The sequence below is a fragment of the Chiloscyllium plagiosum genome, unplaced genomic scaffold, assembly GCF_037043375.1.
Source record: "Chiloscyllium plagiosum isolate Xiang-an unplaced genomic scaffold, Cpla_swu_hap1 HiC_scaffold_19, whole genome shotgun sequence".
Classification (NCBI taxonomy): domain Eukaryota; kingdom Metazoa; phylum Chordata; class Chondrichthyes; order Orectolobiformes; family Hemiscylliidae; genus Chiloscyllium; species Chiloscyllium plagiosum.
Genome location: NW_028270157.1, coordinates 26,409,239 through 26,424,048, shown reverse-complemented (window position 1 = coordinate 26,424,048; position 14,810 = coordinate 26,409,239). Strand labels below are relative to the sequence as shown.

The 14,810-nt window shown below is 40.0% G+C and overlaps 1 protein-coding gene across 6 annotated transcripts in view; it reads right to left on the bottom strand.

Moving 5' to 3' along the window:
* The window catches only part of ppfia2 (PTPRF interacting protein alpha 2), a 543,269-nt gene extending 530,497 nt beyond the window's left edge, over window positions 1-12,772 (bottom strand). For 2 of the 6 annotated variants that reach the window (XM_043709677.2, XM_043709681.2), the window contains exon 1: window positions 10,743-11,677. In XM_043709677.2, coding sequence (XP_043565612.1) covers window positions 10,743-10,982 — 240 coding nt within the window. In that variant the 5' untranslated portion in view covers window positions 10,983-11,677. Of the gene's footprint in view, window positions 1-10,742; window positions 11,678-11,973; window positions 12,160-12,707 lie in introns of those variants that run through there. The other 4 variants (XM_043709678.2, XM_087997152.1, XM_087997151.1 and 1 more) reach the window with 3 other exon arrangements.
* Between the last annotated feature and the right edge of the window lie 2,038 nt (window positions 12,773-14,810).

Below are 14,810 nucleotides of genomic sequence, written 5' to 3'. Positions count from 1 at the left end.
TTATCACATGCATTTCTACAGGCTAATAATCAGTCTCAAGTAATGCAAAATTATAACCAGATAGCTTTTTGCTGGGTAGATAATCAACTTTATTCAAAACTTCCATTTCCTCAGAAATCAGGTCAGAGATAATTGACTTCCTTAACTCATTTAAATCTCACAAGCAGATGGCAGATTTTGAAGGGGGTTAAGCTGCCAATATATGTTCCTCTGTTCCAAACTATATCTCTCCCACATGATTATCAAGAGTGCTATTTCCCAGCACCTGAGGAGTGACAGTGTTGCAGCAGGAGTGGCAAATTCTGCCTGGTCTCAGGATTTCAGCACACCTGCTTTATTATCAACCTCTCAACCAATATCAAGTTCAGTACGAGAATACCATATTGGGTAGAATGCCTAAGAAACAGCCAAAGTGCTGTAATTCCTGCTGAACCCGCCAGATACATTGACACAGAGAAAGGTAAATCAAGGTAGTTGTAAAGATGTGAACTGTTAATGATTGGGTTTTATTTCCATGATTTGGGAATTCAAGAAATCATTGGAAGCACTGAACTATCTAATCTGATCTGTCCATTCTAGTTGCAATTTGTTTTTGCTTTCTGATGTTCTGGTTTTTTTTCTTGCCATTATTCAATTCTTAGAAGATCTATTGTGGCCCTGGGGATCCCATTTATCACGTAGTAGCTGCATTCGTTGTGGGTTGCAATAGCTGTTATTAGTAATGAGCAGAAGGACAATTCATCATCTCCTAAAACCCATCCATAGATATTCTGCAGAATGAAGATGCATGGCACCAGTCAGCATAATCCAACTGATTTGCATTATCCTACAGTGATCATACAGCTGCACAACACTGGAATAGTTTTTACTATTGAAATAAGCTGCTAGCTTGTCATAGCAATCGTGCTCCAGACATGTAGGGAGCCAGTTGTTGGCACAAATTTCAGAATTCTCTAATTCGGCTGTTAGAACATAAGGACATAAGAAATAGGAACAGGAATAGGCCAACTGGCCCATCAAGCTTGCTCCATCATTCAATAATGACTGATCTTTTCATGGACTCAGCTCCACTTACCCACCTGCTCACCATAACCCTTAATTCCTTTACTGTTCAAAAGTCTCTCTATCTTTGCCTCAAACACATTCAATGAGGTAGCCTCATGTGCTTCAATGGGCAGGGAATTCCACAGATTCACAATCCTTTGGGTGAAGAAGTTCCTCCTCAACTGAAACCTAAATCTGCTTCACCTTATTTTGAGGTTATATCCCCTGGTTCTAGTTTCACCCACCAGTGGAAGCAACTTTCTTGTTTCTATTCTATCTATTCCCTTCATAATTTTACATATTTTTCTAAGATTCCCCCTCATTCTTCTTAATTCTAGTTAGTACAGCCCCAGTCTACTCAATCTCTCCTCATAAGGCAGCCTCCTCAATTCTGGAATCAACCTAATGAATCTCCTCTGTATGCCCCCTCCAGTGCAGTACATCCTTTCTCAAGTAAGACCAAAACTGTAGGCGGGACTCCAGGTGTGACGTCACCAGCACCTTGGATAGCTTTGGCATAACCTCCCTATTCTTAAACTCCATCCATCTAACAATGAAGGACAATATCCCTGTTGCACCTGCAACCAGCTTTTTGTGATTCATGTACAAAGACACCCAGGTCCCCCCGCACAGCAGTATTTTTCACCATTTAAACAACAGTCCGTTTTGCTGGTACTCCTACCAAAATAAATGATCTCATATTTACTGATATTGTACGCCATCTGCCAGATCCGTGTCCGCTTACTTAACCTATCTATCTCCCTTTGCAGACTTTCAGTGTCCTCTGCACACATTGCTCTCCCACTCATTTTAGTATCATCCAAGACCTTTGACACACTACACTTGGTCCCCAATTCTAAATCATCTATGTCAATCGTAAACAATTACAGTCCTAACACTGATCACTGAGGCACATCACTAACTACTCATCGCCAACCAGAAAAACACCCATTTTTCCTGACTCTTTGCTTCCTGCTAGTTAACCAATTTTCTATCCATGCTAATACATTACCCGTAATGCCATGCACCTTCATCTTATGCAGCAGCTTTTTGTGCGGTACCTTGTTGCATGCCTTCTGGAAATCCAGATGCACCATCTCCACCAGTTCCTAGTTGTCTACCATGCTCACAATGTCCTTAAAGATTTCCATTAAATTAGTTAAACATGAGCTGCTTTTCATGAACCCATGCTGTGTCTGTCCAGTGGGACAATTTCTATCCAGATGTCTCGCTATTTCATCCCTTATTCAAGCATTTTCCCTACTACAGAAGTTAAGCTAACGGATCTATAGTTACCTTCCTTTTGTCCTTTCTTAAACAGTGTTGTCACATTTGCTATTTTCCATTCAACCTGAACAGCCCCAGAGTCCACCGAATTTTGATAAACTACCACAAACACATCTTCTAACTTCATCACCATCTCTTTTAATACCCTGAGATGCAATCCATCAAGGCTGGAGTCATGTCTATCTTTAGCCCCATTAGCTTGCCCAACACTGCCCTTTCAGTGATAATGACAGTTTCTAGGCCCTCATCTGTCATGGACTCCTTGTCATCAAGATATGTAATCTGTGTCTTTGAGACTGAAAACTGACACAAAATACCTGTTTAATGCCTCGGCCATTTCCTCATTCTACATTATTAAATCCTCTTTTTGATTCTCTAAGGGACCAGGTTTTACCATAGCCACTCATTTTCATTTTATATATATAGAAATGTTTGCTATCTATTTTATATTCTGAGCTGGTTTACTCTCATAACCCATTTTAATTTACTTCAAAGCTTTTCTCGTGGCTTTCTGTTGACCTTTAAAGATTTTCCATATGCCCTTGTTTCCCACTAATCTTTGCCACTTTTTATGCACTTGCTTTCAATTTGATACCCTCCTTTATTTCCTAAGTTATCCATGGCTGACTTTCCCTTTTTGTACAGTCCTTCCTTCTCACTGGTATATACTTTTGCTGAGCACAGTAATAAAAGTCACTTTGAAAGTTTACCACTGTTCCTCAATTGTCCCACTATGTAGTCTTTGCTCCCAGTCTACCTTAGCTAATGCCTCCCTCATCCCATTGTAGCCTCCTTCAAGCACATGACACTGATATTGGATTTTACATTCTCACCCTCCATCTGTAATTTAATGTTGGTGTCCATTGCAAAGATGATGCACTGGTTTTGTCTAGCAAGAAGTGCATTGTTTAATGCAACTCTATACTGTGATGTGAGAGACGTGGGTGATCACCCAACCAAAACCTGCAAGTGACTTTAACAAACACAGTGAAGGATGATCCTCAGCAACAGGTTACACTTCTGGAAGTTGCATAAGCTATTGACAATTTACCTGATTACCTACAAGATCCTTCTTCATCACTCAAGAAAAATCCAAGAAATTAACTCTTGACCAATAGATTTTGTATTTTGTTTCAAGCCTTCTCTGAGTGGTCTCCACTTTGACTGAATTGGTTTCTTCAGGGTGCTGCTTCAATCCCACACTGGCTGCAGTAGTTCATGAAGGTCTGCCTCACTTAACTAAGCCCCCCACTGGATAATTTTTCACTTCAAGATATACATAATCAATTGTTTCTCTCTAATGCCTATGGTCCTTTGTGGATATGACTTCATATACACATTCGTAAACGTAACATGCTGCTGCTCATTTTCCTTCAACTTCTCACTGCAAAAGTAATATTTATGAAAAAGAGTGATTAACAAAGATAGGTAAGAGCAAAAAAAAAATCAGAAAGTATATTGAAAGCTCAGAAAATGATATTACTATCTTCAGCTGAGTGCCTTTTTAATTCAGCATGTAGTCATATCAGATAATTTGTAAAGCCAAATTCACTTTTTGTTTAAACTTAAAAAGTTTACCTCTGGAATAAACCTCGATATTTTGCATTTAAAATAACTCCTGGGATCAATTAATATCAGCATACCCGTTTGGAATTTAGTAACGAAGCATCTGTCCTTCTAATGGGTCCATTTCACACTAGCATCAGTTCAAAATGGCCAACAATGAGGTTAGATCGACATTCCAAATGTGGATTGGGAATATTCCACCACTGACAGGCTGGCGTACTGCCACTTGCACATTTCATAATCGTACAGATGACAACCTGTTAACAGTTTAATTTGCAAGATGTGGGCATACAAGAAAGGTGACATAATTGCTTGTCCATACGTACCAAGACAATTTGATGGTGAGCTGCCTTCTTCAAAGGCTGCAAACAAGTCGGTGACTTGTATAGAGTCATACATGAAACAGCCCAGGTAAAGGTAGCAATAGTCCTTCTCAATAATGAACCAGTTGTGTTTTTATGAAAATCCAGCAGCTTGATGGACATATTTACTGGTATCATTTATTGTTTTCCATTCCTTTTACATCAATTTTAAAATTAAAACTGCCATAATTGGGTTTGAACTCACATTTCTGAATTATTAATCTAGGCCTCTGGATGTATACCTATAAAATGCAAACAAAAGGAAAACTTTCCAAACTACCAGAATTACCGATACCACAAAAACAGATCTTCGCACATATACTAGCTTTAGTAGCTATTTCTGTACAAATATATAATGGGTAATTCAAATATGATGAAAATAATACATCAACATCCAGATTATCGTATACATAGCAATCAGCATTAAAATAAACATTCCATATTACAGTTTTCAAAAGGAACATATGACCCACTAAATACATATTACATTTGAAAATATAAGCAAAAGGATGTGGAAAGGAATGTGTGAAATAAAACTATTGTTCATAACATGCCAGACGATAACCATCTTAGATATAATCCTAATTTCATGCAATACAGCTTCAATACATTGCCGCTGTTGAAGATTCATGAGTGTAAACAGTGTATTTTTCATACATCTCAATGATTTCAACAACTGGATGTAAGTTTGCTCACTGAGCTGGAAGGTTTGTTTTCAGATGTTTCATCACCATACTAGTCATCAATAAGCCTCCAGTGAAGCACTGGTGGTATGGTCCATTTTTTATTTATATGTTTAGGTTTCCTTGGGTTGGTGACATCATTTCCTGTGGTGGTGTCATTTCCTGTTCTTTTTCTCAGGGGGGTGGTAAATGGTTTCCAAAGCAATATGTTTGCTGATAGAGTTCCAGGAGTTGAAATGCCATGCTTCTAGGAATTCTCATGCATGTCTCTGTTTGGATTGTCGTAGGATGGATATGTTGTCCCAGTCAAAGTGATGTCCTTCCTCATCTGCATGTAAAGATACTAGTGAGAGTGGATCATGGTCTTTTTGTGGCTAGTTGATGTTTATGTATCCTGGTGGCTAGTTTTCTGCCTGTTCATCCAATGTAGTGTTTATTACAGTTCTTACAAGCTATTTTGTAAATGGTATTAGTTTTGTTTGTTGTCTGTAAAGTGTCTTTCAAGTTCATTAGCTGCTGTTTTAGTGGGTTTGTGGGCTACCATGATGCCAAAGGGTCTGAGTAGTCTGGCAGTTATTTTCAAGATGTTTTTGATGTAAGGGAGAGTGGCGAGGGTTTCTAGACATGTGTTGTCTGCTTGTTTGGGTTTGTTGCTGAGAAATCAATAGATTTTGTTCATTGTGTACCCGTTATTTTTGAATTCAATGCATACGTGATTTTTCTCTGCTCTTCGTAGTTCCTCTGTGCTTTAGTGTGTGGTGGCTCATTGAAAAAATGTTCTAATACAGCTTCGTTTGTGGATGTTGGGATGATTGCTTCTATAGTTCAGTATTTGGTCTGTATGTGTTGTTTTCCTGTAGATGCTGGTTTGAAGTTCCCCATTGGCTGTTCACTCTATTGCAACTTCTAGAAATGGCAGTTTGTTGTTGCTTTCCTTCTCTTTAGTGAATTTTATGCCAGGAAGGGTATTGTTAATGGTCTTGAAGCTTTCCTCTAATTTGTTTCATTTAGTGATGACAAGAGTGTTATCTCCGTAGTGGACCCAATGTTTGGGTTGGATGGTTGGCAGAGCTGTTTGTTCAAGTCTCTGCGTTACTGCCTCTGCTAAGAATCCTGATATTGGAGATTCCATGGGTGTTCCGTTGGTTTGTCTGTAGGTTTTGTTGTTGAAGGTGAAGTGGGTGGTAAGGCATAGGTCCACTAGCTTGACAATATTGTCCTTGCTAATGAAGTTGGTCGTGTTTGCTGTAAGTGTCTTTGATTCTTCTAATAGTGTAGTTGGTGTTTCCTTGGCCAGGTTGATGTTGATGGATGTGAATAGGGCTGATACATCAAAGGAGACCTTTATTTCATCCTCTTCTTTCTTGGTGTCTTTGATGGTCTTCAGGAATTCTTGAGTGGAGTGGATGGAGTGGCGTGAGTCTTCTACTAAGTTTTTTAGTCTTTGATGTAGCTCCTTGGTTAATCTGTAAGATGGTGTTCCGGGTAGTGCGACTATGGGTCGGAGAGGGACACCTGGTTTCTGAATTTTGGGTAATCTGTCGCAGTGTGTTGGATTCGTCTGGTTTCATTTTGTGGAAGTCGATCTTACTTCTGAAGTTTTTTGAGTAGGGCTGTGATTCGATTCTCTAGTTAATGGGTCGGGTCTATCGCCACTTGTTGGTCAGTGTTGGTATCTGAGAGCAGTACGTTCACTTTCACAATGTAGTGTCTTTGATTTAAAATGACCGTCAAGCATCCTTTGTCTGCAAGTAGGATAACAATTTTATCCTTTTTCAGTCCTTCTAGTGCTTTCCTTTCTTGTGTATTGAGTGTGCTTCCTTCCTTTTTCCTCCTTAATGTCAGTGCGGCTGTCGGTCTGATGGTTTGCTGGGTTCCTTCTGTGAGTTTGTTGTTTTTCAGTGTTGTTTCTACTGCAGATAAGAAATCGTTCTTGTCCGTATCCTGGACGTTGTAATTTAATCTTCTTACTAAGAAATCTGGAGAAATAAATAAGACAGACTTCCACAAAATGAAACCAGATGGATCCAACACACCACACTTCTACGGACTACACAAAATTTGCAAACGAGGAGACCCCTCCCCAGACCCATAGTCTTGCTACGCGGAACACCAACTTACAGAATAACCAAGGAGCTACACCAAAGACTAAAACTCTTAGTAGAAGACTCACGCCACTCCATCCACTCCACCCAAAAATTCCTGAAGACCATCAAAGACACCATAAGACCATAAGACATAGGAGTGGAAGTAAGGCCATTCAGCCCATCGAGTCCACTCCGCCATTCAATCATGGTTGATGGGCATTTCAACTCCACTTACCCGCATTCTCCCCGTAGCCCTTAATTCCTTCTGACATTAAGAATTTATCAATCTCTGCCTTGAAGACATTTAGCGTCCCGGCCTCCACTGCACTCTGCGGCAGTGAATTCCACAGGCCCACCACTCTCTGGCTGAAGAAATGTCTCTGCATTTCTGTTCTGAATTTGCCCCCTCTAATTCTAAGGCTGTGTCCACGGGTCCTAGTCTCCTTGCCTAACGGAAACAATTTCATAGCGTCCACCCTTTCCAAGCCATGTATTATCTTGTAAGTTTCTATTAGATCTCCCCTTAATCTTCTAAACTCCAATGAATACAATCCCAGGACCCTCAGCCATTCCTTGTATGTTAGACCTACCATTCCAGGGATCATCCGTGTGAATCTCCGCTGGACACGCTCCAGTGCCAGTATGTCCTTCCTGAGGTGTGGGGACCAAACTGGACACAGTACTCCAAATGGGGCCTAATCAGAGCTTTATAAAGTCTCAGTAGCACAACAGTGCTTTTATATTCCAACCCTCTTGAGATAATTGACAACATTGCATTCGCTTTCTTAATCACGGACTCAACCTGCATGTTTACCTTTAGAGAATCCTCGACTAGCACTCCCAGATCCCTTTGTACTTTGGCTTTATGAATTTTCTCACCATTTAGAAAGTAGTCCATGCTTGTATTCTTTTTTCCAAAGTGCAAGACCTCGCATTTGCTCACATTGAATTCCATCAGCCATTTCCTGGACCACTTTCCCAAACTGTCTAGATCCTTCTGCAGCCTCCCCACTTCCTCAGTACTACCTGCCTGTCCACCTAACTTCATATCATCGGCAAACTTCGCTAGAATGCCCCCAGTCCCTTCATCCAGGTCATTTATATATAACATTAACAGCTGCGGCCCCAACACTGAACCCTGCGGGACACCGCTTGTCACCGGCTGCCATTCCGAAAAAGAACCTTTTATCCCAACTCTCTGCCTTCTGTCAGACACCAAGATAGAAGAGGATGAAATAATGGTATCCTTTGACGTAACAACCCTAGTTACATCCATCAGCATTAACCTGGCCAAGGAAATACTGATCACACTATTAGAAGAACCAAGACACATTCAGCAAACACCACCAACTTCATCAGCAAGGACAATATCATCAGCTTGTGGATCTATGCCTTATCACTCACTTCACCTTCAACAACAAAACCTACAGACAAACCAACGGAACACTCATGGGATCTCCAATATCAGAGTTCTTAGCAGAGGCAGTAATGCAGTGACTCGAACAAACAGCTCTGCCAACCATCCAACCCAAATTTTGGGTCCGCTACATGGATGACACCTTTGTCATCATTAAACGAAACAAATTAGAGGAAACCTTCAACACCATCAACAATACCCTTTCTAGCATAAAATTCACTAAAGAGGAAAACAACAACGGAAACCTAAATACAGAAATAAAAAGCGGGCCTTACTACCAGTGCTTCACCAGAGTCTCAATGATGTTACCTAGTATAGTAACGAAACATCTGAAAACAAACCTTCTAGCTCAGTGAGCTAACATGCATCTAGAACCTCAACATGAGCTACAAATCTTATTAAAACTCACTAATTTCAGCAACTACTTTTCCCAAGTCTAAATTGCTATTGTATATCTTTTCAAATCAGTTTTACTTTTCAGTTAGCACCATGCCAATTAGGTATACACTATGGACACTTATATAGTTTGCTAGTAAGTTCTATACCTGTAAATATTTGTGAGTTGGTTCCTTTTATAAATATCTTTAGATCCTCAAGATAAAACACCATCTCCTTGAAGCATCTATGTCAAGACCAAAAATGAAACGATACCAGTATAGTCCAACAAGTTTATTTGAAATTGCAAGCTTTTGGAACTCCACTCCTTCCTCAGGTGTGGTATAATACGGAGGTATAAAACACAGTATTTATAAACAAAAGTTTAACAACCTTAAAACTAGCTGCCCTTGTTGAATCCTTTAATCAGTTAGGTGGTAGACTATTGACTAAAATGCAAAATCAAGATTCCTTTCAAGAGTTTCTCCCTCGATAATTAAAGGTTTTATCAATGTACAAGGGGTGATAGCTCAAGTTAGACAATGCACTTTAGCTGTGAGATCCTGCTTCAAATCTATGTTTTAAGCTGAAGTCTGTTTTCTTTATTTTGACGGAAAATAACCTACATTCAAAGGTTTTTTTTCTGTCAAAAAAATGGACCTCAGCTTAAAACATAGATTAAAAGCAGGGCATCATACCTAAAGTTCATTGTCTAACCTGAATATCACTCCTTGGACGTTGTTAAAACCTTTAATTATCTGGGGACAAAGACTTGAAAGGAATCTGGAGTTTGCACTTTAATCAGCAGTCCACTTCCTAACTAATTAAAGGATTCAACAAGGGCAGCTAGTTTTAAAGTCGTTAATTTTTTTGCTTATAAATACTTTATCTTAAACCTCCCTAACACACCACACCTGAGGAAGGAGTGGAGCTCCAAAAGCTTGCAATTTCAATAACTTGGTGTTGTTTGATTTTTGGCCTTGTCCACCCCAGTCCAACCCCAGCATCACCATATCATCCATATCAATAGCTTAGAATCTTCAGCATGTAAACATTGATTTCACCTTTGAACATTTCCCTTTGCAATGCATTTCTGTTGTTTATATCCTCACTTTTCACAAGAATATAGACAGAACAATAACAATGAACTCAAAACCTCAAGTATGATAGGTATTGCTTGAATGTTTATTATCCTTGCGCAGGACCATCACAAACCAATTGTACAAGAATTTTATATAAGTACAGAAATATATTCTCTATTAAATATTTAATCATAACATAATTTTATAATAGTTTAATCATTAAAAAATAAATTATATGTCATTGTTTAACTCAGCATTTTAATATTTTATACATAGCTTTTTTTTCAATAAATTAAATTCTGGACTTTGAGAAGCTTTTCAAATCTATTAAATACAATCGATTAACATATAATTTAATTACTTGTTCGACTGTATATTAGTAAATTGGATTAGTTAAATATTGGATTTGCATAGCTTGCTTTAAAAAAATAAAAAAAGTTTGTTTGTGCAAAGAAATAACAGTGAACCAGATTACAAACAAAAATGCATATCTCTACAGAAATGAAATTTATAATTCACAAATTGGCCATGTTTCCTTCACCAAGTTCCTCCTTTAAAATACTACGCGTAGTAATATTACCGCGATCCATCTGCCAAACTAAACTGTACTGGTCAATTCGGTGCTGCACAGCAGTCAAATGCATTACAGGCTATAGGGTGCACCCAGTCCAGAAAGCCTAATGGCAAACAACTGGACCTGGTGGTAAAAGTCATGAGTAACACAGAACATTAGTAATAAAATCGAGAAGCAGAAAGAAGGCTATGGGTTTGCAATTAATGCACATTGCCGTTAGACACTGCAGATTTTCAGTATTGCTTTCAGAAATCAAGGTGCCTACCTGGGGTAATGCGGAGTTAAGTTGGCGCTGCAGAGAGTCCCTGTCGTAGATGACATCCTGAAGTTTGCCTTGCGCTAGCACTAAGCTCTCCTGGGTCTCCCGGAGGGTGTCAAGTAACCGGTCGCGCTCATCCAGCATGTTGACCATCAACTGCTCGAAATTGGAGTCCTCCGAGCTGCTCTGGGAGCCCCTCTGGCTGAGGGTGTCCTCACTGATCGTGGGCATCACCTCGCACATCATGGTCGTGCCGAATCCGAATCCGAGTCCTTCGGGCAGGCGACTGGGCAAAGAAGCTTCCAGCCGAAAACAAACAGAAGCAAATCAAAATCTTCGGGCACACACACACTCACTCACTCCCACCAAAAGGGTGTATATTTCAGCTCGCCATTCCGTCCAAATAGCATTTGGAATAGCCCTCTGGTCACTTGTGCACCCACCCTTTATTTTTTATTATTTATTTACGAAAACCTCTCGTTCTCGGTCCTTCTCTTTTCAGAGATGAACAATGACAGCCGCACCAACCCCCGACGCTGCTACTCTCCTCCTGCGCATTTCTCTGCTCACATCTTCTCCGATGGACCTCAGGAGGTATCACCCCCACCGCCTTCCAAAATATTTTTTTAAAAAAACAAACGGCCGCGGCCGGCGCTAACGGTCGCCGTGGCAGATGTTTCGCTTCTGCCAGAAAGACTCTGGCGGTTGGTTCCCCCTTTCTCCACCCGCCTGAACTGACGGCGTTAATACGGTGCACGGGTTAATATGCGACCAACGAGAGCCGGGGTAAAGAATAATCAGACGATAATGATTCTCATTTCGATACTTTGTGTGCGGAGGAGGGTGGGTTTTTATATTTAAAAATTGAAGAGCGATTGGGAGGTGGGCTCGTGCCGGAGGGCGGCTCGAGCTGGAGGGCGCGCGCCGGGTGATGGGGCAGAGTGGCGCGTGAGCCCCCCCGCCCCCCAAAGCAACGTCCCTGCAGGCACGTTTCTGCTGCTGTCACGTACCCCTGTTTAGGGAGTGCGTGTGTGGACTTGGCTCCTTGGAATTGATTGCATTTTCACTCACCTACTCAACTAATATCATCGTTACCAACACCGTACAGTTTAATGCACCAAACCTCATATATATATATAGTGCGTGTGTCTGTGCATGTGTGCAACATGTGATGGTAATCCTCATTCATGTTATGCCCTCGCCAATCTGGGCGGCTTCTGAGTTTATTTGGCATTACCTCATGCCCCGCTTTGGAAGCTGTCAACTCCCGAACGGGAACTGCAAACCTCCTCCAGACTCTCCATCCAGCTGTTTAGCATCTCCCTTTCTTTTTCAACCGGGACAACCGTATGTAGAATTGATGTCCAGGTAGTATTTCATACACCCCGCCCCGAACGTGTTTTACATTTTTATCCCCTACTGTTTCCTTGCTGCTTCTGCGAAACAAATTATGCTTTGGCGGTGACCCCGGTATTGTAAAACATCACCCTGTGTTAGAATAAGATTTAACGGGCAGCAGAAAATAGATATAGGGCGTGTGCCATTTCCTGGATCACTACAGTAGAAATATCTGTAGAATCTGTAAATGTCACTGCTCTGTGAGCGCCCTCTAAAGCAGCTGCATCCCTTCTCAACAATGATGTAATTGTACAGTATGGATCCAAAATCTTGGGTGCATTCATTAGAATTAATCTAACACGCGTGGCCGGTGCGTTTCGTTATCTTTAATTTTCAAACAGCCAAGTCCTTTAGTGCCGCGAAAAATAAATCATTAGGGTTGCACAGAAGTAATAGTTTGCCTGTCAAACGACTGTTACAATTCCAATGAAATCAAAGAGCACAAAATACAAAGCATAACAAGTCTGAAGTGCAAAGAGAGCCTTCCAGAGGCTTGGGCAATAGCCATCGCTCTCGCCACTTCAAAATTTCGAGTCGTGTTCTCCGCATACTGTAATAAATTTCCCCACTAACCTGATCTATCGTCTAAAAGCTACTATAGTGTTCCAATGAAAGCATGTTATTAAATTGCCAACAAACTCATGTCACTGTCGCGTGTCATGTGGGTAAATCCACCTCTGGTTAATACCACCATGGTTGAGCAAAAAAAAACACACATATATATATAGAATGCAAATAACGCGGTCAAAACTTGAGTTCGTGTTTTCAGATGAGTTTTCGATGATAAAACCTAGCAGACGACACTCCAACGGTCGTAAAATAAATGAGCAGCTGTCGAAAAAATTCAGGGAAGGTGCAATTTCGATTTGCAAATGTGAATGATGTTCTGTAAGAATAAAAGTTACATTGTAATGCACCTGCTTATGAAGCAACAACCAAACCACTACCCCCACCCCCACCACCACCACCACCACCTTTTAAAAAGAGTACCAATAAGTCGAAATTACTGTTCTAATATATATCCGAGACTATTTCTAGCCCAACACCAAATCACATGTGAAAATAGAAGTGTGAATGAGAAATAAAGATCATAATGTAAGTAAGTTCAATACAAGTATTGACAATTATAATGAAGAGTAATGGAGAGATAAAAAGGCACAATTCAGCAAAATGGGATACAATGAGAGGCAGAAAAGGCTGGGGCTATTTTCCCTGGAGCATTTAAGACTGAGGGGTGATCCTATAGAGGTTTATAAACTCATGAGGAGCTTGGATAGGGTAAATAGATAAATAGATGGGGTAGGGGAGTCTAAAACTAGTGGTTTAAGGTGAGAGGTGAAAAATTTAAGAGGGACCTAAGGAGCAAACTTTTCACATAAGACAGGTGCATATATGGAATGAGCTGCCAGAGGAAGTGGTGGAAGTGATACGATTACAATGTTTGAAAGAAATCTGGATAGGTATCTGAATAGGAAGGGTTTGAGGGATATGGGCCAATTGCTGGCAAATGGGATTAGATTAATTTAGGATATCTGGTCAGAATGGATTATTTGAACCAAAGGATCTGTTTCCGTGCTGTATATCTCTATGACTCTAAAAATATTCAAACAAGTTTATCCATTTGCAATGGAAACATGTAATTATGAGATGTCCAGGAGAACTGAATAAATATATTCTTAAAAAATAACAATCAGATATGTCGAAGTACTAAGTTTGAAAACTAAAAACTTGAAAGCACACAATAGGTTTAGGTTTACAAGACTGAAAACAGTGTAGTGGGATGATGAAAAGTAAAATTGGTGACCACTACCACCTAATGAGTTGTGCCCCTCCTCACTTTAACTCTGAGAACTTGTTGGCATTTCTGGGGCTTGGTAGTTCATGCTACGTCAGTCAATCATCTGAATCTTTTAGCCAATGCACAAGGGAAAACTGCTCACAATTTGCGAATAGTGATTGCCAGCTTGCCCACTTTCAGAATGGTTTTCATTCTTTTGGGAACAAAACATTTATTTTCTTAAACAGTTCATTGATCATAGAGAACATATGGTGCCAGATAGTTCTCTGATGTCAATTCCAAACAACATAGTAGCTTCAGTGGCTAGTGGCCATTACAGACACCTTTATTTCTTACTTGTTGGAAGTTGTTCAATTTGGACAAAGAAATAAGTGTAGCAGCAGTTTTATAAAATCTTACTTACAATGTATTAGAAGATATTACAAATATTTGCTTTTAAAAGCGATCCCAATTTCTAACACGTGGCCATCAAGGCTCCCACTGGCCAACTTGCTGCCTTCATCAACATATTACAACCCTGTTAGAGACTGATAACTTTTTAAAAAGAAATTCAAACCTCCAGTCACAAACTGAAAAGATCACACACCAAGAATTCAAGTTTTAAGATCTTCATTCTAATAGCCTAAAACCAATTTTGACTAGATATTATTTAATTAGGCAACTTGTGCTCTAAACTATAGAAATGTTTCCCTTTAATTTAAAATGATTAAAAATCCTCTTCTATGGTTACAATTCATTCTGCCGTTAAGTGGACAACTCATTCTTCCGGAGCCAGTCCAAGGTGATTCTTAGTTCACAAGCATTTGGGTTTTATTTTGAAGTTTCATACCCAGTTACTACTAATCCCAAAATTGGCTTTCACCATGAGGAACAAATTA